The sequence below is a fragment of the Phacochoerus africanus genome, chromosome X (genome assembly GCF_016906955.1).
Source record: "Phacochoerus africanus isolate WHEZ1 chromosome X, ROS_Pafr_v1, whole genome shotgun sequence".
Classification (NCBI taxonomy): Eukaryota; Metazoa; Chordata; class Mammalia; order Artiodactyla; family Suidae; genus Phacochoerus; species Phacochoerus africanus.
In genome coordinates this window covers 17471286-17496301 of record NC_062560.1, presented here as the reverse complement: position 1 = coordinate 17496301, position 25016 = coordinate 17471286, and the positions used below count along the sequence as shown (strand labels likewise).

Below are 25016 nucleotides of genomic sequence, written 5' to 3'. Positions count from 1 at the left end.
TACACAGCCATGTGTGTGTGTTTATTCTCTATCTTCCCCTACTCGCTAAACTACATAAGAACAGGGACTTTATTGTAGTCACTGCTATACTGCCAGCACCTGGGGTCAAGTCCTGGCAATGGACATTGCCTTTCTTTTCTTTCCCAGCTGCACCTGAAACATATGGAAGTTCCTGGGCCAGGGCAGGGGACAGAACTGGCGCCTCCACAGAGACAAGGCAGAATCATTAACCCACTGCACTGCAGTGGGAACTCCATCAATAGATATTTCTTGGATGACTAAAAGAATGAATGAATAACTTTTAGGGCTGTTATAATAACATACTAGTAATGTGTCTGTATATGTATTAGTAATATATTAATTGATCAAATGATTAATATAAAATGTTTGTAAGCACATTGCCCAACATACAGGAAACCCTCAATAAAAGGCAAACACTTTTTTTTTAATTAAGGAGGGAATAAAAGGTAATAATTATCTCTTTCTGAGTCTGCAACTAACAGTACCCCCCCCCCAAAGATTTGCTAATTATATGTATTATTTCATTAAAAATTTCACAAACTACTATGAACAAACAAGTAACCATCTCAGAACCCAAGAGCCAGGAGCAGAAGAGCCGTGCCAACCAGGACCCACAGGGCTCACTTCCTTAGAGTCCACAGTCTTGGCTTAAATGTCGTCTTCTGGGTGAGGCCTTTCCTGAGGACCCCTTTTAAAATAGCGCCTGTCCCCCCAATGCCTATCTTCTTCATTTTCTCTCCACAGCACTTAACGCCATCTGATATAGCATGTGTTTTACTCATTTGTTACTGTCTGTCTCCTTTCACTAGAATGTCATCTCCACAAAGGCTGAGATTTTGGTCTGTTGGGCTAGCTGCTATATCCACTGAGTCTGGAACAGTCCTTGGAACATAGTAGATGCTCGGTAAATATCTGGTGAATGAATGAATGAAATTACTAGGGGTTTTTTCTTTGTTGGTGGATTTTATCAAACTTTTTGAAATTACTGTTTAGTTAAAATGTTCTGTCTGGTATTTCCCATCATGCTAACTGGTGAATCTCATATTTGGTTTGGTTTTGTTTTTTAAATAGGAGTTCATTTGACAGTCCTTTAAATAAGAAAATTTATATTCAGAATGATAAGGCATTTAAGGACTCTGCTTTTGAAATTCTGCTGGAAGAGGCCTCCTGAGGAGGTAAAGGATGATCAAATATTTACTGTAACCTTAAGGGGCCTGACATCCAGTCAGAAAGAGAGGCACAAGTGTGACAGGGCTGATTAAAATGAATTCAAGTGAACTGGAAAGAGAAAGAACCATCTAGCGGCAAAAGGCTTTAAACAAGAAGGAGAAGCATCTATTATCTCAGCTGCTCAAAGCATGACGGGAATAGGGTATGGCTGAATTCTGGGACCACGGTTTTCAATGTTACTTTTGTTTACAGCTATCTGCCATCTGCTAGTGTGTGTGCCTGTCCCAGTGCAACTTCCAATTTGGCTGGAAAAAGAGCTCAAAGCACGTGCCCAGTGGATGTGAGATGGTCACAAAGCCTGCTTCTTGGGCAGCAAGACAGAGACCCTCTGAGGCTCACTGCTCCACAAACTCCGGCATCCCTGCAGAGCAAGGGCACAACGCAGCATCTGTGTCCTTGGAAAGGACCTTCCTTAAACAAGAGGGAAGCGAGAATAAAGCCTGAGGCTCAATCGCTAAACAATGGTAAGAATTTTAAACAAAACTGTAACTTTCCCAAATGACAAAAGAGATCATAGTTTTTATCATTCTTAGAAACCTCTGGTTTTCCAGGCAGAGAAGAACAAGAATCAGGGGCCATTTCTTTGACTTTTTATTTACCCACATACCAACCCATCTAAACGGGAAAATAAAAATAAGCTCTGAATTTGTAAGCTGGGGATTTCCGTTTTGGTTCTAACTCAACCAGGTACCAACTGTGTAACCTCAGGCAAATTGCTTGACCTCTCTGGTCCTCTGTCTCTCACGTGAACAATAAGAACTCGGGATGCTATGATCTCTAAGATCCTTTCCAATTATAACATACTCTAATTTGTCCCTCTGTTTTTTGTAATGCCCCAGCTGCAGCTTACCTTGTATTGCCCTATGGCAGAGCTGAAAATAACCACTGAAGGACAAAATAGGATGTGTAAATGTGAACACTCAAATCAGAAGTTTTTGAATAAAAAAAGACAAATTCTAAAGGCCACTCAAAAAAAAAAAAATCTGAATTATGCTTGTAGAAAAAAATCCAAGTCAATTCACTCATGTCTCTGGCTTTCCCATCAAGGAACCATAGCCAAAGTTTGATGGTAATTGGTCTCGGAACAAACATTTCACCTATTACTCCTCCTTTAAATTGCCTAAAATATGATTACCATGCACGATCCGTTAACTGGTTGAAGTGATGGCCAACAGAAGATGGGGGAAAACGGATGGAGAAAAAAATTGAACAAGAAGGGGCTGGGAGACAGAGATACATGGGAAGGGTCTCAAGCCCAGGGGTTTCAATGAAGATGGAGAGATCAGAGAATGGGATAATGATCATAAAGAGCGCAGTGGTGGGAGTTCCCGTCGTGGCGCAGTGGTTAACGAATCCGACTAGGAACCATGAGGTTGCCGGTTCGATCCCTGGCCTCGCTTAGTGGGTTAAGGATCCTGCGTTGCCATGAACTGTGGTGTAGGTCACAGACACGGCTCGGGTCCTGCTTTGCTGTTGCTGTGGTGTAGGCTGGCAGGTGTAGTTCCAATTCAACCCCTAGCCTGGGAACCGCCACATGCCTCGGGTGCAGGCCTAAAAAGCAAAAAAAAAAAGAAAAAAAAACTTTTTTGCTAAAAAATGCCAAAACAATTACATTAATAACATCAAGGATCACTGATCACAGTTCATAACAAATATAATAAAATGAAAAAAGTTGAAAATACTGCCATAATTGCCAAAATGTGACAGAAATGAAGTGAGCAAATGTTGGAAAAATGTTGCCATCAGGACTGCCACAAACCTTCAACTAGTAAAAAATACAGTGCCTGCGAAGTTCAATTAAGTGAATCATGGTAGAACAAGGCGTACCTAAAACTGGCGATTGGAGCTGACGTACTGCCCTCTCTTATGCTGAACTGATATCTATTTGTTCGTAACAGGATTTTCTAGCGATTAATAGGATCCAAATATAAAGCTGGCTTCTTTGTGAACTACCTAGTCAAGGAGAGAATCTGGTTAAAAAAAAAAAAAAAAGGAGATGAGACTTCATATCCTTTCAGTAGCACATTCTACCTTCTAAAGGCTCATGATTCTGGAGTGGATTACCCAATAGTCCATGTCAGAGTCTCATAATACTTGACATTTCTAAAGCAGAGGTGGATTAATCACACCAGCAAAAAGAGAAAAAAGATGAAGATGCATTTAACTGGTATAAAGAACAAAAAGGTTGTTTGGCTTTTTGTTTGCCTGGTTCATGCAGGCACTACATGTGTTTGTAGTATCAATCCTATATAAATCTCAAGGCCAAAACATGATCATATTAAAAAGTGAGTAATTAAAAATTGTTATCAAGAGGAATCATAATCTCAGATGAAGAAAGGAGTCTCCTACTACAAAGAAAAGTACCTGTTTAAAATGATTCCCAATTGATGCCAACAAACCAGGGATCACAGTATCTGATGTGAGCTAAAAAGAAAGACTTGGTAGTTTTGACTTCTGGATGATATTTAAAGCCACTGGAGTAGAGTCACCCAAGGAGGGCATTAGACTGGCAAGATAAGAGGACGAAGAGAAACTCAGAGGAACTCCAATATCTGAAAGTTGGGAGAAAACGGAGCCTTCATCAATAGTTCAGGGACATAAAACGAAAACCAGGAGAAGCTGCCATCACAGAAGCTAAGAGCCATGAGTATTTTAAGATGGGAGTGCAGAGGAGTGATAGGTACTGCCAGGAAGTCAAGCAAAATAAGTTCTGAAAATGCTCCCTGGGATCTCAAGGTCATTCAAGAATTCGTCTAAATCATAGTCCATGGGATGGGATAAACAAGGAGGTAAGAGGCAGCGGTGGGAATGCACTCTTCGGGAGCAAGCTCCGAGAGGGAGGAGAGGAGAGTGACTGGAGGGAGCCAGAGGGCTAGGGAAGGCTTCTCCCAAGGGAAGGAAACACAGTTACAAAGGGGAACTGCGCACCACTGGGAAATTCTCAATGCGAACTACATGTTAGATAATAGCACTCTACTAATGTTCATTTGTTTCAGTGTGATAGTATTATAGTTATGTAAGAGAATCTCTCTCTTCTCAGGATATTAATGCTTAAGTATATAAAGGTCAATATCAATCTTTACAACTTACTCTCAAATAGAGAGGAAAATGAAACTGGAAAGAAAGAAGGAAAAGGGAGAGGGAGAGAGAAAATGGTAAAGCTAACCACTGGTTAATCTCGGTAAAGTGATGGGGTGTTCATTGTATTATTCTTTCATCTTCTTTAGAGGTTTGCAATTTTTTTTCTTTTTTCTTTTTTTTTTGCTTTGTAGGGCCACACCCACAGCACATGGAGGTTCCCAGGCTAGGGGTCAAATCAGAGCTGCAGCTGCCAGCCTACACCACAGCCACAGCGACACTGGATCCTTAACCCACGGAGTGAGGCCAGGGATCGAACCTGCAACCTCATGGTTCCTAGTCAGATTTGTTTCCACTGTGCCACGATGGGAACTCCTAGATTTGCAATTTTTAAAAATAAGAAGTTGGTGGCAAAACAAATCAGAATAGTCAAACCCTTTCCTAAAAAAAAAAAAAAAAAAAAAAAAGGAAAGACAGAAAGAAAGGACAAGATAGAGTTCCCATCATGGCTTGAAGCCAATTAGATCTTCAAATTTAGTCAGCTGAATTTTGTTTTTTAACAGATTTGGTGGCAGCAGCAGGAGTGAAGGAGACTTCCAATGGCTTCGGGGACAATAAGAAAAAAAAGGCATGGTACCCACAAACACTTTTGAGCTCTCTTTCTCTACATTTCTGAGGGCCATGGGTAATTTCCTCTCAGTTCTGAGTTCTGTTCTCTTTGCAATAAGCTCTTGATCACTGGCTTTCCAGTACACAATAACTCTTTTCAGAAACCCAGTCCAGTCCATAGTCCTCATCTTGGGGGTCTGCTGGTTTAGTCTTTTCCCCAGCCCCCAGTTCCAGTTTGGGAATTGCTGGTGGTGTACACAGGGCCTTCTCTTGGTCATCGCTGGTGTGTTGAAATGTACATGTTTGTCTCATTTTGTGTAGATACAGGCTAGTGCTAATGAGAATCTTGAAAGCAAAAAAAAAAAAAGCTGCAAAATTTGGTAGGCATGAGTCTAGCATTTTGAAAGCTGTTAAGACTACTGGCCACCTAACTTTAAGAGACTCTCATGTTAGGATAAGTTGGCCGCTGAATGGTTTAGATTGACCCTAGGATTGCCCACTAACCTCAAGAAAATTTCTGTGCAATGAAGTACATTGTAAAATACCGCACAGTCTCCACATCTCTCTTAGGTATTAGTTGGGTTCTGAGAAACCCAAAATTTTAGCTGTAATAATAATAACAATATCCCTAAATTCTAAGGAGTTAAGTGACCTATTGATACATCTGCTTATTTTATGTCTAAAAGCTGTGGCTCAGGAAGTTATAAATATCCACAAAAGGACAAAAGCTTACTAAAAACAATCTAGAGTTAGAGAATATCATTATTTTGTATACTGGGAACTTAGCTTGATAACCATCAGGTTAGGGGCCCCAAACTATGGCTGGCAGAAATATGGGTTGAACTCCATTTGCAGTTAAGGATCCTACCCAACTGCTGCCAGCTCTCAGAGAAATAACAATGGCCATTAAGAGGAACATTCCAATTAGATAAGATCATTTAAGAAGTGCACTTGAAAGTAGGGTTCCCAAATGAAACCAACAGAATAGGACATCGATTTTAATTAGTATGCAGTAGTTTCCAAAAGGCTTCATGATTCCAAAACGGCTTCATCGAAAAATTCAGTGAAAAAGGCTAATGAAAAATTAAAGACACAAGAGGTACCTAAAACAAGACTGTAAGATAGATGCAACTCCCACCACTCCCCTCTACCTTCTTGAGTGTTCCCGTTCTAATAATCCTCACTCTAAATTGTCTTTCCACGCTAAAGAGACTACAGGACCATAGACGAAAGTTTGCCAAGTTAGTGGCCTTACAGATACCTCCATATCTACCCTTGAAGAAGAGCCCCCATATGGATCCCTCCCAGAGTTAATGAGACTCTGAGGGACTTTCTAAGAAAGTGCTATGTTATTCCCTTAAACAACTAAAAGAAATCAAAACTAAAGCAATGAAAAAACCGTGACATCCTGTAGCTACTGGAGCTATACCCTCTCCTTCAAGCTGCCTTCAGAGCCTGTAGATGGGAACCTGGGGAAACTGGCAGAAGATGGCTAAGGGTTAGAATTCTTACCAGAGTCAACTCTCCCAGATCTCTGTCTGTAGCACCCAAAAGGAGAAGAAAATAAAATACCTTTACATCCTCTTTGGGGATGCCTCTCAAGTCCAAGGAGTTGCTTAATACTGCCAGAAATACTAACTTTTGTCCCAACTGAAAACTGACACAATATTTAAAAGGATTTTTTTTTTTAAGTAGCTCTGTGGTCAAAGCTGTCAGGAACTGGAAGCTGATATTCAGAGCCTGATAGGAATTTTTTTTTTAAGTCTTCCTCCCCTAAGCCAAAATGAAACTATGTACCCAGAGGGAAAGAAAAACCCTCTAAAACCTTTGTGAAAGGATTTACCAAAACTTTCCAAAGGCAAAAAACAGTTCTAAGTCCAGAACATAGAAATCTTTTAATTCCCACCTTGGTTAGAAATCTTCTACCTGATATATATACAAAAAAAGAAAGCAAATTAAGAACAAGGGGGATCAACCTATGATGTCATTTAGGCTGCAAACCAATTCTTTGAAGAACTGAGAACTACCATCCTTATCTTACAAATCTTTGCAAAACTAGAAAGATAGCTCTAGAGACAGTTCAAAGTCCACCTTTTCCTTTTACCAATCCCCAAACCTACACAATTTATCTCAAAAAGCTTGTAAGTATTATAAAAATTCTGGCCGTAGGAAACCAAGTAGTCCTTAGAGGAACATGCATTCTTTTTCTGTACCTTTGAGATATAAATGTTCTACAAACAAAAGAAATAGAAGGTATCCAAATTGGAAGAGGTAAAATTGTCACTGTATGCAGATGACATGATACTATACATAGAAAACCCTAAAGATTCAACCCAAAAACTACTCAAACTGATCAACAAATTCAGCAAAGTAGCAGGATGTAAGATTAACATTCAGAAATCAGTCACATTTCTGTATACTAACAATGAAATATTAGAAAAGGAATACAAAAATACAATACCTTTTAAAATTGCGCCCCCAAAAATCAAATGCCTGGGAATACACCTGACCAAGGAGGCAAAAGACTTATATGCTGAGAACTATAAAACATTCATCAAGGAAATTAAAGAGGATGCAAAGAAACGGGAGAGATATTCCATGCTCCTGGGTTGGAAAAATTAATATTGTAAAAATGGCCATACTACCCAAAGCAATCTACAGATTCAATGTAATCCCTATCAAATGACCCATGACATTTTGCACAGAACTAAAAAAACAATCTGACAATTTATATGGAACCACAAAAGACCCAGAATTGCCAAAGCAATCCTGAGGAACAAAAACCAAGCAGGAGGCATAACTCTCCCAGACTTCACACAATATTACAAAGCCACAGCAATCAAGACAATGTGGTACTGGTACCAAAACCGACATACAGACCCATGGAACAGAATAGAGAAAACTCAGGAATAAACACAGATACCTACAGTCAATTAATCTTGGACAAAGGAGCCAAGAATATAAAACGGGAAAAAGACAGCCTTTTCAGCAAGTGGTGTTGAGAAAACTGGATAGCCGCATGTAAATTGAGGAAACCGGAACACACCCTCACACCATGCACAAAAATAAACTCAAAATGGCTTAAAGACTTAAAGGTAAGACAAGACACCATCAAACTCCTAGAAGAGAACAGAGGCAAAACATTCTCTGACATCAACCTTACAAATGTTTTCTCAAGTCAGTCTCCCAAAACATCGGAAATAAAAGCAAAAATAAACCAATGGGACCTAATCAAACTGACAAGCTTTTGCAGAGCAAAGGAAACCATAAAAAAAAAAAAAAGACAACTTACAGAATGGGAGAAAACAGTTTCAAAGGATGCAACTGACAAGGGCTTAATTTCTAAAATATACAAACAACTTATACAACTCAACAGCAAAAAAGCCAACGACCCAAGGGAAAAATGGGCAAAAGACCTAAATAGATAGACATTTCTCCAAAGAAGATATCCAGATGGCAAACAAGCACATGAAAAAATGCTCAACATCACTGATTATTAGAGAAATGCAAATCAAAACCACTATGAGGAACCACCTCACACCAGTCAGAATGGCCATCATTAATAAGTCCACAAATAACAAATGCTAGAGAGGGTATAGAGAAAAGGAATCCCTCCTGCACTGTTGGTGGGAATGTAAATTGGTACAAGCACTATGGAAAACAGTATAGAGGTACCTTAGAAAACTATACATAGAACTACCATATGACCCAACAATCCCACTCCTGGGCATATATCTGGACAAAGCTTTCCTTGAAAAAGACACATGCACCCGCATGTTCATTGCAGCTCTATTCACAATAGCCAAGACATGGAAACAACCCAAATGTCCATTGACAGATGATTGGATTAAGAAGATGTGGTGTATATACACAATGGAGTACTATTCAGCTATAAAAAAAAAAGAACAAAATAATGCCATTTGCAGCAACATGGATGGAACTAGAGACTCTCACCCTGAGTGAAGTAAGTCAGAAAGAGGAGGACAAATACCATATGATTTCCCTTATATCTGGAATCTAATATATGGCACAAATGAACCTTTCCACAGAAAAGAAACTCATGGACATGGAGAACAGACTTGTGGTTGCCAAGAGGGAGGGGAGGGAGTAGGAGGGACTGGGGATTTGGGGTTAGTAGATGCAAACCACAGCCTTTGGAATGGATTGGCAATGGGATCCTGCTGTGTAGCACTGGGAACTATGTCTTGTCACTTGTGACGAAGCAGGATAATGTGAGAAAAAAGAATGTATTCATGTATGTGTGACTGGGTCACCCTGCTGTGCAGCAGAAAACTGACAGAACACTGTAAACCAGCTATAACAGGAAAAATAAAAATCATTATAAAAAAATGTTCTATAAACTTCAGGGAGGTAATTCTCATCAGAAGGGAAAGGAAAGGGGAAAAGGTCATTTGAAACCTTGGCAAATAAAAAATCTTTTAAGTGTCTTTCCCACAAATATTAGTGAAAATGCCATGTGAGCAGAAAACCATAACTTGTTCTATCTACCAAAAAAACAACTTAGCTATAACTACTTTTACAACTAGTAAATAATTATACCTGATTCATGGCAGCAATTTTAAAACAGAAGCTATAAAGTCCCTGTTAGCAACTGTCTGTTTACGTGTGTCCATGTATGTGTTGCAGCTGTATGGTATTTTCTACCTTCAGATGGCATTGCCAAAATTAATTTGTAAAAAAACTCTATTTAATTGGCTCAAAGAAATTCAACACATATAAATTATATAAAACAAATAAATTGAATAGATGAAAATGGGCTAAAATGGGTTTTTCTTTTTTGTTTTTTATGGCCGTAACCATGGCACATGAAAATTCCTGGGCCAGGGATTGAATCCAAGCGACGCCAGATCTTTTAAACCACTGTGCTGGGTTTAAAAGGCCCGCGCCTCTGCAGTGACCTGAGGTGCTACAGTTGGATTCTTAACCCACTGCATCCCAGCAGGAATTCTGGGATAAGTTTTTTTAGGTGAACTTTTTAAATAGTTTATCCAAATCTTTTCAGTAATCTGAAATCTTAAGGTTTTGCTAAGTTAAATTAAATGATCGTCATTGAGTATCCAGATCATTTCCAAATAAGATAATAATGAAATATTAACTACTGAACATAGGTGTATCCAACTTTGGCTTCCTTTTACAGGGAAACTAAAGATATTTGGGTCTCCTAGTAAACATGGCTTCTGCTATGCTAAGAAATTTACTATGAGGAAGCGTATGTTTCCAAAAATTATAAAAAGTATTTATAAATTTGCCAAGCCACAGAATGCTAAAATAAAAAGGGAGTTCATAATTATTTACCTCTTTATTTTCACTAAAAATTAAGGGGTTTTTTTTGGGGGGGTTCTTTTTGTTTTTGTCTTTTTAGGGCCACACCCATGGCACATGGAAGTTCCCAGGCTAGGGGTCGAATCAGAGCTGTAGCCGCCAGCCTACACCACAGACACAGCAACGCCAGACACGAGCCACATCTGCAACCCACACCACAGCTCATGGTAACACCAGATCCTTAACCCACTGAGCGAGGCCAGGGATGGAACCTGCATCCTCATGGATACTAGTCATTCGTTTCTGCTGAGCCACAATAGGAACTCCCCAAATTAAGGTTTTTAAGGGTTAATAATTCTAATACATGTAGTGAAAGCTACTAAAAATTATCAGGGGGATATCTATATATACAAGGAAAGTAAGATGTATGATTTTGGTAAAAGAAGGTATGAGGAATGGAAATAAATGTTGAAGGAAAAGAAAGTAATTTTGTCCTAAAGTGAGGCTGATTATTTCAGAAGGAGAAAGAGGAAAAATACAGGATGAAATCTGAATGTAAAAAGAAAAAGATTGTAAAGTTTAAAAAAAAAAAAAACTCAGAAAAAAATTTTATGTGTGGTCAAGATGGATAAGATTAAAATGAATTTATGCAAGTAAAAGATGATGATGAGTTTTTCATTTGGTCTTCTCTTTGTTAAAAGGACAAGTTTCAACAAATTATTGGTCTTCTCTTAATAAGACAGAAAAAAGGTTTTCTTTACCATTAAAGTAACCTACTAGTAAACAAAGACTATGGTTTTGTTGAAATAATTTCTCACGTCATCTTTATCAGGTCTTTGATTAATTAAGAAAATTGAATCTTCTCTATTAAAAGATGTTAGGGTTGTTTTTTGTGTGTTTTGGGTTTTTTTTTTTTTTTTCCGATCTTTTCTAGGGCTGCACCCTCGCACATGGAGATTCCCAGGCTAGGGGTCTAATTGGAGCTGTAGCCACCAGCCTACACCACAGCCACAGCAACTTGGGATCTGAGCCAAGTCTGCAACCTACACCACAGCTCAGGGCAACGCCGGATCCCTAACCCACTGAGCAAGGCCAGGGATCGAACCTGTAACCTCATGGTTCCTAGTCGGATTCGTTAACCACTGCGCCATGACGGGAACTCCTTGGCGTTTTTTTTAAAAGACAATTATTTAACATTCTATATTTGCCTGCAAAGTCTTTGAGTTACAGCAGCTTGTGGCAACACCAGATCCTTAACCCACTGAGTGAGGCCAGTGAGGCCTGCATCCTCATAGATACTAGTCAGGTTCTTAACCCCATAAGCCACAATGGGAATTCCTGCCTGCCAAGTTTGTAATTGTCACTATGGTTAAATGGATATCTCAGTATTACTCCACAGGGACCTATGATTCTATCTGACCAGGTATTTTAAAAACCTTTGTGATAATTCTGACAAGCTTCCCCCAAACCAAATTCTGAATGAAGTCCTTTATACCTCAAACTATGGGATTTTTCCGGAGGGCCCCTCGAACATTTAAAGAGATTTGTTTTCGCTCCTGAAAACAAAGCCGATGTTGGAGTTTCCACTGTGGCGCAGTGGGTTGAGAATCCAACTGCAGTGGCTCGGGTCGCTGCAGAGGCACAGGTTCGATCCTAGGCCAAGCACAGTGGGTTAAAGGATCAGGCACTGCTGCAGCTACAGAACAGCTTGCTGCTGTAGCTCAGTCAATCCCTGGCCCAGGAACTTCCACATGGCATGAGTGCAGTCATAAAATTTAAAAAATAATAGCAATAAAAAAGGAGATGCTGAACTAATTAGACTTATTTGATATGTTAAGTTACATGGGAAGAATTGTCAAATAAGAAGTAATACTAAGCCCTTATGTTGTAACTGTACAGGTATATGTCATACATGTTCCAAAAATTGTATGAAATTCTGAAAGTCTGATATGTCCTGATGTAACGTAACATGACCATCCTAAGTCCAGTTATCATTTTTCTTTCAGTTAGATTTTAAAATGTTGAGTGTCACAGAAACAACCAAATTCCCTTGTCAATTCCATGATAATAAACTCTCATCATATTTAAGAGTGGGCATTTTTTTAAGTCTTCTGTCATTTACAGGTAGTTACTGCTTTAGTCAGATGCTTTTGCAAAAGCGTTGCTGCAAAGGTACCTCATCTTCAAGGAGATTCATGGAAAGGACTCTGGCAAACACAAGTTTCTGATAACCTTTAGGTCATAATACTGAAGGGGGTAAGAATTTCCAAAACTAATAGAAAAAACTGGATGAAAGCAGAATAAGAATGAATAACACTGGACTGAATGAACTCAAAAGGATGGTTATGATTTTTATGACTTCTTGTCTGAAACACTGCTGATTCTTTAATGTTTTGTTTTTCCAGATTTGAAGAAACTTTTTCTTTCAAGCTAGCTATGACTTACAACAATTTGGTAAAGTATACTTTTGTAAACAAAGATGAAACATTTACTTTTTTCCCCTACCTGATCCTTCCAGATTTTGGAAACTCTTGAGTATTCTTTTGATGGCAAAATAGTTCTTAGTTACATAATAATCTGTTCTCCTTGTAACAGGACACAATTGGAAACACTGGATATATTACCAGAGCTTTAGCTGGAGTGCTATATTTGAGAGAGATGTGCATAGATTCAGCTATGACCAGACAGCTTTAAAGAACTAAGCTTGACTTTATGGAGCCAACAAAGCCCCTTGGAAAAAATCAGCCTGGTACCTTGCTTACAAGCTGCCAGGAAAGCAGTTTGAAAAATATTTTATATGGTCAACCATTATTTTTTTTCCCCTTGCACTCACAGCATGTGGAAGTTCCTGGGCCGGGGATCAAACCTGTGCCACAGTTGGGAACTGCATCACAGATGCGGCCACACTGGATCCTTAACACAGGAACTTCCAGTTCTCGCCCCCCCTATCTAAATAATCGGGCCAAGCATAATGCAAATAAATTAGTTTTACTGTGATTATCTCTGATGTGTTTGTTTGTTTGTTTTGTCTTTTAGGCCCACACCCGTGGCACATGGAAGTTCCCAGGCTAGAGGTCCAATCGGAGCTGTAGCTGCCGGCCTACACCACAGCCACAGCAACGTGGGATCCAAGCTGCATCTGCGACGTATACCACAGCTCACGGCAACACCGGATCCTTAACCCACTGAGCGAGGCCAGGGATCGAACCCGTGTCCTCATGGATGCTAGTTGGGTCTGCTAACCACTGAGCCATGACGGGAACGCCTATCTCTGATTTTTTACAATGGGGATAACTCTAGAAAGATTATGTTTGCACCGTTGTAAATACTACATTCTAAGACTGCTAACTGTCTGAGGTTTTGTCATACACCTGTAAATTAGACCAGATCCTGAGCTTTTCTAGTTTCCTCAAATATCTGGCTACAAGTCATCAACTAATGTTTCCAGTTTTTTCCCACCCTTCTGATTTGAAACCACTAAGAACAAAGACTGCCCTTGAATCTCCTTGGAAGAGACTATACCAGGTCTTAATACCCAGCTGGTAGCCAAACCTCAGGAAATTAAACCCTGGGGACACATCTCCCAGCTGAAGAAGGCTCCAGCGGACATCCGGTCCTGCACAAATGCTAAAGCCCTTTAAATCAAACCGAGGAAGGAGAGAGGTAGCTGACCTTGATGTGTGGACTGCTTCTCCTAAGATGCTTTCTCCAAGACTTTGCCTACGCTCAAAATCCTTTTTTCTCCTTCTTTCCTTCACTCTGGCATGGGCCTGGAAAGGTAACACTATCACCTGTATCTCCCAGCCCATTGCTAAGCGGAAGAGGTGGGGTACTTTCAAACCGCTAGCGTCAACATCAAAAAAACTCATCTGTCCATTTACAGTGTCACCTTAGTGGGAGCAGTCTGTGTCCTGGTAGGATTTATATTTGTCTGTAGTGATTATCATTCTCCTTGGGCCTATCATTAGCTAGATGGCTGGCACACAACTGGGCAAGACTTCTTAAGTTACCTAACTGTGCCCCTCACTTTCACAGAGACACCTCATTGGTCAACTCCCCTGAATTTGCACTGTCAAGTTAGAAAGAACCTATCAGGAGGCTTTCATGATTCAAGGTTCACTTTGGCAGGTCCCTACTTCCCTGGTTAGAACCAAATGTACATGAAGCTATGATCAGGAACCTCTCTTCAACTCTCGAAGATACTGCAAAATCTGTTGCTGAAACAATAGCTGCCCAATGAAAATCCTTAGACTCTTTGGCCAAAGTTGTTCTTGATAACTGGGTAGCCCGTGATTATCTTTTTCCTTTCAAGGAGGTGTCTGCAGGGGCCAGTACTACCTGCTATCCCCAGATTAACATTACTGGAGAAGTTGAGATGCAGCTGCATAAGCTGAACAAGCCACTTGAAAAGGTGACTCCTTCAAGAGGCCTTTCTTTGACTTACTGGATTTTGATTGGTTTGGGTCTTGGGGACCATGGCTTTGAAGTACACTTCAAACACTGGGAATATGCCGCTTGTCACAATCATAGTAGTCCCCTGGTGTACCGTATTCTCTCAAAAGCTTTAAATGCATAATTACAGCCACTCACCACCAAGTAAATGATGTCTCTAACAATGGAACATCAGAAAAGGAATGAAGAGAATGACTGACTTAACAATTGTGAACCTGTCGATCCCTGGACTCACTCAGTGGGTTAAGGATCCGGCGTTGCCCTGAGCTGTAGTGTAGGTTGCAGAGGCGGCTTGGCTCTGACATTGCTGTGGCTGTGGTGTAGGCCGGCAGCTGTAGCTCAGATTCGATCCCTAGCCTGGGAACCTACACATGCCACAGGTGTGGCCCTAAAAAAAAAAAAAAATTGTGAACCTGAAGTTGTGGCCTATACATATCACAAAGATTAGGAGAGAACACTGTGACCTGTGAATAGCACAGAAAAAATCAACAAAAACTGCAAGAGCTCAGAGCAAATAGTTACAAGAGGGGCAATAATGCCTGACATTTTTATCCTATCTCTTAGGCTGAGAATGCGATGAAAAAGGGGAAATTGTTTAAAAAAAAAAAAAAAAGAGAGAGAGCGAGAGAGACAACAGGCCCAAAATGGAGTCACCTGTGCTATGCCCCATGTGTCAGCAAACCAAGACTTAATACCTAACCTAAGTACAGTTTCAGCCTCTCCTAAAGAAATAATCTTAACCAGTCCGGAATTTCTTGGCCATCACTAGTGAGGTAATCAACCTGACAAGACTCCCAAAGGAAGGTGACCTTGCCTGAAATAATCCTTTCCTTTTGTTTATCACTTCCATATCCCATTCCCTTTCTGCTTTTAAAAACATCGCCTTCCCTGCAGCATTTTGGAGCTCCCTTCTATTTTCTAGATGGAATGCTGCCTGATTCATGAATCATTCAATAAAGCCAATTAGATCTTCAAATTTGCTATGGTGAATTTTGTTTTTTAACAGATTGCTATTTAGTATTTTTAAATTTTTAAGTGAAAATAGAGAACAAATATTTTTTAAAAGAACAATCTTCATTAGAGAAAATTTCCATTTGTCATAGCTTAAAGCATTAAACTTCAAAGCCAAAAACGCTAGATAGCCTTTGCAGAATCCTTAGCACTTACAGAAAATGAGTAAATGCTGTTCTAAGTGGTTTCCAGGGAAGAAATAAAAGGAGATACAGTGTTCCACAGGGGGGGAAAAAAGGCAATAGATCATTAATTCAAAATCCATCAATATAAAATTTTAAATGTGACGTTCAGGAGAAGGAAATTGCAACGTTCAATTTCTGGGTCTTTTTTTTTTTTTTTTTTTTGAGAAATTCCAATTTTCCAAGTCAGGGCAGCATATCAAAAGGAGCATGAACTTTGGAATCTGTCAGAGCTGGTTCCACTTCAGGCTCAGCCACCAACTAGTACAAGACTTTAGGCAGTTGTTTAAGTCTCGATTTTCTCATGGAGAAAAAGAAAGTAATCAAAGCCTCCTCCAAGAGTTTTGGCAAGAAGTAGAAATAAGAAATGTACTAGGTCTTATTATTTTCTTCCCTATTGCATCTCACAAAAGAAGCACAACAACAACAATAACAGCAATGCTACTTCTCTACATGGAAAGTGGGTAGCTCACAAGGAAGGGACGGCCTCAATTTTATTTGTTTATTTATTGCTTTTTAGGGCCGCACCCGAGGCATACGGAAGATCCCAGGCTAGGGGTCAAATCGGAGCTACAGCTACCGGCCTACACCACAGCCACAGCAACACCGATCCTTAACCCACTGAGCGAGGCCAGGGATCAAACCCACATCCTCGTGAATCCTAGTCAGGTTCGTTAACCACTGAGCCAGGAAGGGAACTCCCCATCCTCAATTTTACACATAGGCTACTCTTTCTCAAAAGTGCCATGACACTCCGGAAGCAGAGAACTGTGGTGGGGCTGATTGACCAAGGGGAGGAAGAACTCTTCACACTAGTCAGACCATGAGAAATAGGAAGCAAGCTCTAGGCCCGGCTCTGTCACTTACTAGCTATGTGCTCTTAGGCAAATCACTTTGCCTTCCAAAGCCTCAGTTTTCTCTTCTGCAAACTGAAAACAATCCTTCACAAGTCATGAAGATCAAAATGTGTGTGGGGAGTTCCCGTCGTGGCGCAGTGGTTGACGAATCCGACTAGGAACCATGAGGTGGCGGGTTCGGTCCCTGCCCTTGCTCAGTGGGTTAACGATCCGGCGTTGCCGTGAGCTGTGGTGTAGGTTGCAGACGTGGCTCGGATCCCGCGTTGCTGTGGCTCTGGCGTAGGCCGGTGGCTACAGCTCCGATTCGACCCCTAGCCTGGAACCTCCATATGCCGCGGGAGCACCCAAGAAATAGCAAAAAGACCAAAAAAAAAAAAAGTGTGTGTGAAAGGGTTTGCCCAATTATAAAAGCACTATGCAAATAAAAGGACCTTTATATAAGTACACTGAATGGAAGCTAGTTTCCAAACACAGCAAGCGCAAGTCCCTGGGCCAGGGATCAAAACCACCCAAGCTGCTGCAGTGAAAATGCCGGATCCTTAACCCATTGTGCCACAAGCAAACTCTAGTTTAACAAAAGAAGAATAAAACCTAAAATCTCAACACTATAAAACATTGTTGAAAGAAATTAAAGACCTTATTAAGATAGCCCATGTTCATGAATCAGATAATTTAACTGTTAAGATGACAATATTTCCCAAATTAATCTACAGATTCAATGCAATCCCCATCAACATTCGAGCTGGTTTCTTTTTAGAAACTGACAAGTGAATCCTAAATTCATATGGAAATGCAAGGGACCCAGGAAGCCAAAACAATCTCGAAAAAGAGGAGGAACGTTGAAAGTTTCACACCTTCAATTTCAAAACTTTCTACAAAATCTACAGTAATCAAGACAACGTGGCACTGGCATAAGGAAAGGTATATAGATCAATGGAATAGAACTGAGGGTCCAGAAATAAACCCTCCCACTTACCGTCAATTGATTTTTGACTAGCCTGCCAAGATCATTCAACGAGGAAACTATAATCTTTTCAACAAGTTGTGCTGGGACAATTAGATATTTACATGCAAAGGATAATTCTGTATCTCTACCTCATACCATATCTGAAAATTAACTCAAAATTGATCAAGAACTAAATGTAAGAGCCAAAACACCTAAAATTCTTTTAAGAAAACATAAGCATAAACAATCTTGGATCTAGCCCAAAGGCACAAGCAACCAAAGAAAAAATAAACTGAACTTCATCAAAATTAAAACCTTTGTGTTTCAAAGGACATCATCAAGAAAATGAGAAGGCAGGCCACTGAAAGGGAGAAAATATTTACAAACCATATATTTGATAAGGAACTTGTGGAGTTCCCTCTGTGGCACAGCAGGACCAGTAGCATCTCTGCAGTGCTGTTACACAGGTTCGATCCCTGGCTTGGATTAAAGGATCCAGCATTGCCACAGTTGTGGCATAGGTCACAACTACGGCTCAGATCTGATAGCTGGCCCAGGAACTCCATACACCTTGGGTGCCCCTCCCCACCAAAGGAACTCGTAACACACTAGAATACACAACAAACTCTTACAAAAAATATAAAAATAAATAACTCAAAAAATAACAACTGATCTGAATAAATATTTCTCCAAAGAAGATCTATAAATGGCTAATAAACACATGACAAGATGATCAACATCGTTAGACATTAAGGAAATGCAAATAAAAACTCTAATAAGATGCCACTCCAGATCCACTAGGATGGGTATAATCAAAGGGAAAGACAAGAGCAAGTGTTGCTAAGGATGTGGAAAAATAAGAACCCTCATACATTGCTGGTGGGAATATAAAATGGTGCAGCCACATGGGAAATCCGTTTGGAAGTTTGTCAAAATGTTAACCATTGAGAATACTACTCAGCCATAAAAAAGAATGACATCATGCCATTTGCAGCAACATGGATGGAGCTAGAGAACCTCATACTGAGTGAAATGAGCCAGAAAGACAAAGACAAATACCATATGATATCACTTATAACTGGAATCTAATATCCAGCACAAATGACCATCTCCTCTGAAAAGAAAATCATGGCCTTGGAGAAGAGACTTGTGGCTGCCTGATGGGAGGGGGAGGGAGTGGGAGGGATCGGGAGCTTGGGCTTATCAGACACAACTTAGAATAGATTTACAAGGAGATCCTGCTGAATAGCATTGAGAACTCTGTCTAGATACTCATGTTGCAACAGAAGAAAGGCTTGGGGAAAAATGTAATTGTAATGTATACATGTAAGGATAACCTGACCCCCTTGTGTACAGTGGGGGAAAAAAAAAAAAAAAAAAAAGTTAACCATTGAGCTACAATATGACCCAGAAATTCTACTCCGAAGTCTCTATCCCAGAGAACTGAAAACGTGTGTTTACACAATAACTTATGCATGAATGTTCAGAGCAGCACTGCTCACAACAGTCAAAAAGTAGAAACAATCCAAACGCCCGTCAACTGAGGAACGGATGAAGATGGTGTAACATTCACACAATGGAATACTCTTCAGCAATAGAAAGGAAGGAAGTCCTGACTCATGACACAACATGAATGAACTTCAAAATGTCATGCTGAATAAAAGAAGTCAGACACAAAAGTCTCCATATCGCCTGATGACACCTGTACACGGAACGTCCGGAAGAGCCCGAGTCTATAGAGACCGACAGTGGACCCGTGATGGCCGGGGCTGGGCATGTGCAGGTCGGCGGAGTAGCTGCTCATGGTTTGCGAGCGGGGGTGGGGGTGAAAATGCTCTAAAACTGATTGTGATGATGGTTGTGTGGCTCCAGGAATAGACCCAAAAGTCACTGAACTTTACACTTTCAACCGGTGAACTGTATCTCGTGCCAACTATAGCTCAATAAAGTTGCAAGATGTTTAAAAAGAGACGCAAGAAAACAGTTTGGCATTTCCTCAGAGAGTTAAACAGAGAATTCCCACATGACCCTGATATTCCACAACGAGGTACGTACCCCAGAGAACTAAAACGGGGACTCAAATGAGTCCACGTACACTCACGTACATAGCAGCAGCACTATTCACAAGCGCCAAAAAAGTGGAAATCATCTGAATGTCCGCCAAGTGACTGGATAAACAAGAGGTGATACACAGTGAAATACTGTCCCGCCTTAAAAAGGCACGGAGTGCTGACACACGCTACAGCACCATTGAAGCTCAAAAACATTCTGCTAAGTACAAGCAGCCAGACACAAAGAGTCACATTGTATATGATTCTATTTCAAGACATGTCCAGAACAGATAAATTCACAGCAAAAGGACACAGACTGGTGGGTGCCAGGAGCCGGGGGAAGAGGGAAATAGGGCAAAACTGCTTAAGAGATAAGGGGTTTTACTCTGGAGCGAGAGAAAAGTTCAGGAACTAGATAGAAGTGATATTTACACAACTTTTTGAATGTACCAAGTGCTACTGAATTGTTCCTTTTAAAATGGTTAATTCAAATAAAATGGTTAATTTTCTCATGATGGAGCATGATAATGTGAGAAAAAAAGAATGTATACACATATGTGTGACTGGGTCACCACGCTGTACAGGAGAAAACTGACAGAACACTGTAAACCAGTTATAACGGAAAAAAAATCAAAATCATTATATATTAAAAATAAGTAAATAAATAAAAATACAATGGTTAATTTTGTGTTGTGAGAATTTCACCTCAATAAATCATTTAAAAGCAAAAGCAATCCAATGGCATTCCCGCTGTGGCACAGCGGGGTAAGAATTAACTGCAGCGGCTTGGGTCTCTGTGGGGGCACAAGTTTGATCCCAGCCCTGAGCAGTGGGTTAAAGGAGCCAGAGTTGCACGGCTGTGGCAGAGGTCGCAGCTGCGGCTGGGATTCAATCCCTGGCTTGGGAACGTCCATATGCCACAGGTGCAGCCGTAACAAAAAGGAAAAGAAATCCCTAAGTCAAAGTTAATGTTTCCATATACATATAACATTTTAAAAGTTGAAAACTATTTCAAAAAGAGAGAGTTTACATTTATGAGTTGGGCTTGGCTTTTTTTTTTTTAACCTAAGAAATTTGGCTAAATTTTTAAAACTCTGGGTAATCTTAGATATAAAAAGAGAATTACTCTCTTTACTCTTATAATAAATTACTACCATGGAATTAGTTCAGCTGGAGCTTTGAAATGTTTATTTCATGACATGCTTACAGATTCAAAAGAGTGAATCTCCCATTGCTCCAGTGTCAGAGATGAACTTGCTAACTCACTGGCACAAGGCAGCTGGGAGGGAGACCAGTATTTGATTCCTGAAGGAAAACATCCCACACTAATTAGAATACTCTGCATCCTAAACTCTGCACCTTAAGCCTGAGTAACTTCCCAAACCAAGATGTGGAATAGAAATTGGGAAAGTTATGTTACCCAGATAACAAAGGAATGGAGTTTAACAGCAAGTTATTCATATAATCATCCCAGCTTGTTTGGTTTTAGTTTAATCTGCATGTGGATCCTATGTCCCTTAAATACTCAAGGGAGTTTCAACTAGATTCTAGTATCTATGAGAAAGCACCTCAGTACAAAACAAACAAGGGAGATACTGAAGCCTCTAATTAAACGGGGGCGCAGGGGGCACATCATCTATTTAGAAACAATACACTTCAGGGGAGGCATATGATGTAGCATTTCTCAAATTCTACCTAGAATATTCTAAAAACATGAATCAAATCTCATGAAGTTCCGTGTTGAATAGTGACAAAAAAAATCTAATCACTGAGTTATAAAATCTAATAAAAATGCAATGCTGCTGCCACATGTCACGTAGGTATGGATAGAGCTATTTATAAGCGTATTGAATACACAGATATAAATTTACAGAGAGGCTTTCGTGTTCCCTGCCACTGAGTTTTAAATTGAGATTTTATATTGGTATATTTTCAACTGAAATCAAATCAAACATAAAATCTCTCTCGGATAATACGTGAGGGTACATCATAAATTCAAAGCTACATCTTCCTAAGGGAGACTCCTACGTTATCCCAATATTTAACCTTCAGTTCAAATGATGGTGCCTCGCGCAGAATGGCGCTGAGCAGTTAGAGAACTGCATGAGTAAATGAGAAAGGGGCAGAGGGTGAACGCAGCTCACCCCACTCTTCATCCTGGGAGACAGCACGCTCCTGGCACTCACCATTCTCCGATTTCCTGTCTTTCGCTGAAGACGAAGTGCCACAGCCCATGTCTTCTAATCATGTGTGTTCATGAATTCAACTTCTCATTCTAAACAGTGTGAAAAGTGCTTTCCTTCACGCTGCGAGGAGCCCCTCCTGGCTGATCCACTTCAGTCATAGATCCTGATGCGGAGGGAGGGAGGAAAGCACCCGTTAACAACGAGGTATCTAAGGGTTGCTCAGCAGGGTTCATTTCATGCTTCTTCTCAACCGCTGCTGATCATGTGATGTGGAAAGTGATCAGACATAATCTAATCCTGGTGTATTTTCCAAATCACAGCAACAGTAACAGAGCAGCTAGAGACTGTGTTTCTGCAACACATAAATTATATTTTTTCCATGTCTAGGTCAAATCAATACTCTATGAAATAAAGCATTAAAAATGAAAAGAAAAATGGAAATGGAAGAGCACAGATTTTTTTTTTTTTTTTTTTTGTCTTTCCAGGGCCGCACTCACGGCATATGGAGGTTCCCAGGCTAGGAGTCGAATCGGGGCTGTAGCTGCTGGTCTATACCACAGCCATAGCAACGCCAGAACCAAGGCGCATCTGTGACCTACAGTGCAGCTCACGGCAATGCGAGATCCTTAACCCAATGAGCAAGGCCAGGGATCAAACCTGCATCCTCAGGGATCCTAGTCAGATTCATTTCCACTGAGCCATGATGGGAACTCCAGAGCATAGAATTTTCTATTTGAAATATAGGAATGGGATATGAAGGATCAGACATAATTTAAATGCTTTGATTTTAAACTCAAAATACCTAAATTTGGAGTACCTTTATGGTGCAGTAGGTTAAAGATCCAACATTATCAATGCAGCAACTGGGGTCACTGTTAGCACATGGGTTCATTCCCTGGCCTGGGAACGTCTGCATGCTACGAGCATGGTCAAAAAAGAAGAGTTAAATCTACCTGGGCTTTTAAGAACACAAATCGGAGAATGGCCATGAGACAACAACAATGCATTTATACAACTATGCCAAAATTCAAATGAAAATGAATTCTTTGACTCGTTAAAAGGAGGCTCAAGGAGTTCTTGTTGTAGCTCAGCAGTAGCAAACCCAACTAGTATCCATGAGGTTGCAGGTTCAATCCCTGGCCCTGCTCAGTGGGTTAAGGATCTGGTGGTGCCGTGAGCTGTGGTGTGGGTCACAGATGCAGCTCGGATCTGGCGTTGCTGAGGCTGTGGGGCAGGCTGGCAACTGCAGCTCTGATTTGACCCCTAGCCTGGGAACCCCCATATGCCAAAGGTGTGACCCTAAAAAGACCAAAACAAAGGAGGCTCAAGGCCTCACCGGGGACTAAGGCATCAGAAACCAGGAAGTGCCCTTTCCAAACAAGCTCTCCAGGCCCTCGCACTCAGCAGGCCTTCCGATGGATGAGCTGAAACGGCTACAGTGGATCTTGCACAATCACTCCATGGAAGTGTTCAACAAAATTCCTTCCTGCAGTAATCCCACCTCATCATGCCTTTTTTGGGTGATGTTTCCTTTATTTTGCGATGCTCCAAACCAGCCTGATCTAATCTATTTGCATTTCTTAATGGTAACAAAGTCACAGAACAAAAGACTTGGGACTCTGCCAGGCATTTCTGTTTTTCCATTAGTACTACACTAAAAGCTTCAAAATGGCAATTCAACTAAAGAAAGGGACAAAATAAAGTGAGCAAAATATCTGAATTATGTAAATATTTTTAAAACAACAATAACCTTAATAAACAGATATTCCAATCGGAGCTAGCTAGGCCGGCTTCTTTTATATACTGAATTAATTAACGCTCCTAAACCTTGGGTTATTTCCAAATTAGAGAGGCATTTCTTACAAATCTTTCTTATCTACATCATGGGTAAAAAAACGTTAACAGGGTCAGCTCCAAGAGCAGAAAACCCTTGTGGCATTTCCGCCCCAGGCCCTTCTCCAGGTTCACCATGATCCAGCACACTCACACTCTCCGAGCTTATTTGTCGGCTTAGGCGCTGCATCATAACTACCCACCGACTTATCTGAGATGTCACAGGAAATTTCACTCAACATTTTAACGAAATTAGGGTATATAATTGACACCTGGCATTCTAGGCTATCCTAGAAGCAGCAGCCGCAGCAGAAGAGGAGGAGGAAGAGAGGAAGGAAGGAGGGAGTAAAAAAGGAAGGGAGAAAGGAAATCATTTGCCATTATTTTTAATAACAGAGTCATAGAAATTTAAAGGTGGGAGAGACTTTTTAAATCATCTAGGAGTTACACAAAGTGCCAGAAAGCTAAGCTACTTGCCTAATGTCACACAGACAAATTGGCTGTCAAACTTTGTTGCGTATTAGCATCACCTGGGAAGCTTTTAAAAGTCCCAGGGCTCAGACAGCGCCTCATCAAATTAGTCTCTGGGGATTTAAAAAAAAAAGTGTGATGGCTGAGGCCCATCCCCAGGGATTCGGATGTAATTGGTGCTGGGTGGGAGTTGGGCACCAAGAGGTTTCAAAGTTCCCCAGGTGATTCTAACGCGCGACAACACCTGACATCCTCTAAAAGAATCGATGTTGTAGGGAAGCCATAGTGATGCTTAGTGATCATCGCATTTCCCTCTAAATGCTTTGACCCCATCTGTTTGGAACAGAATTTTTCCAGAGGTCATCTCAGGCAGTGACTTCAAAGGCACTATTGAGAGTTCCCGTGGCGGCTCAGGAGGCTGCAGATGCGGCTTGGATCTGGCGTGGCTGTGGCTGTGGTACAGGCTGGCAGCTGCAGCTCCAGTTCAACCCCTAGCCTGGAAACTTCCATAGGCCACAGGTTCAGCCCTAAAAAGAAAAGGCGTGGGGGCACTATTATAAGGCATTGGTTTCTGACATTTATTCGTTCCTCGAGTTTTGTTTGTCCTTTTTCCTTTCTGGCCACACGTGGAAGTACCCAGGCCAGGGATAGAACCCACATCACAAGAGCTACCCGAGCCGATGCTCTGATGATGCTGGATCCTTAAGCAGCTGCACCACAGGAGAACCTCTTTTCTCGTTTTTGAAACTGGGGCACTATGTACCCACCACCTGCCTTTCCTCCATTCTCAGGAATTTCTCAGAGGT

General features: G+C 40.8%; 1 protein-coding gene across 1 annotated transcript in view; it reads right to left on the bottom strand.

Moving 5' to 3' along the window:
* The window catches only part of PPEF1 (protein phosphatase with EF-hand domain 1), a 142692-nt gene that overhangs the window by 84943 nt on the left and 32733 nt on the right, over nt 1–25016 (bottom strand). The window contains exon 5 of the mRNA XM_047765102.1: nt 21907–22069. Coding sequence (XP_047621058.1) covers nt 21907–21955 — 49 coding nt within the window. The 5' untranslated portion in view covers nt 21956–22069. The remainder of the gene's footprint in view (nt 1–21906; nt 22070–25016) is intronic.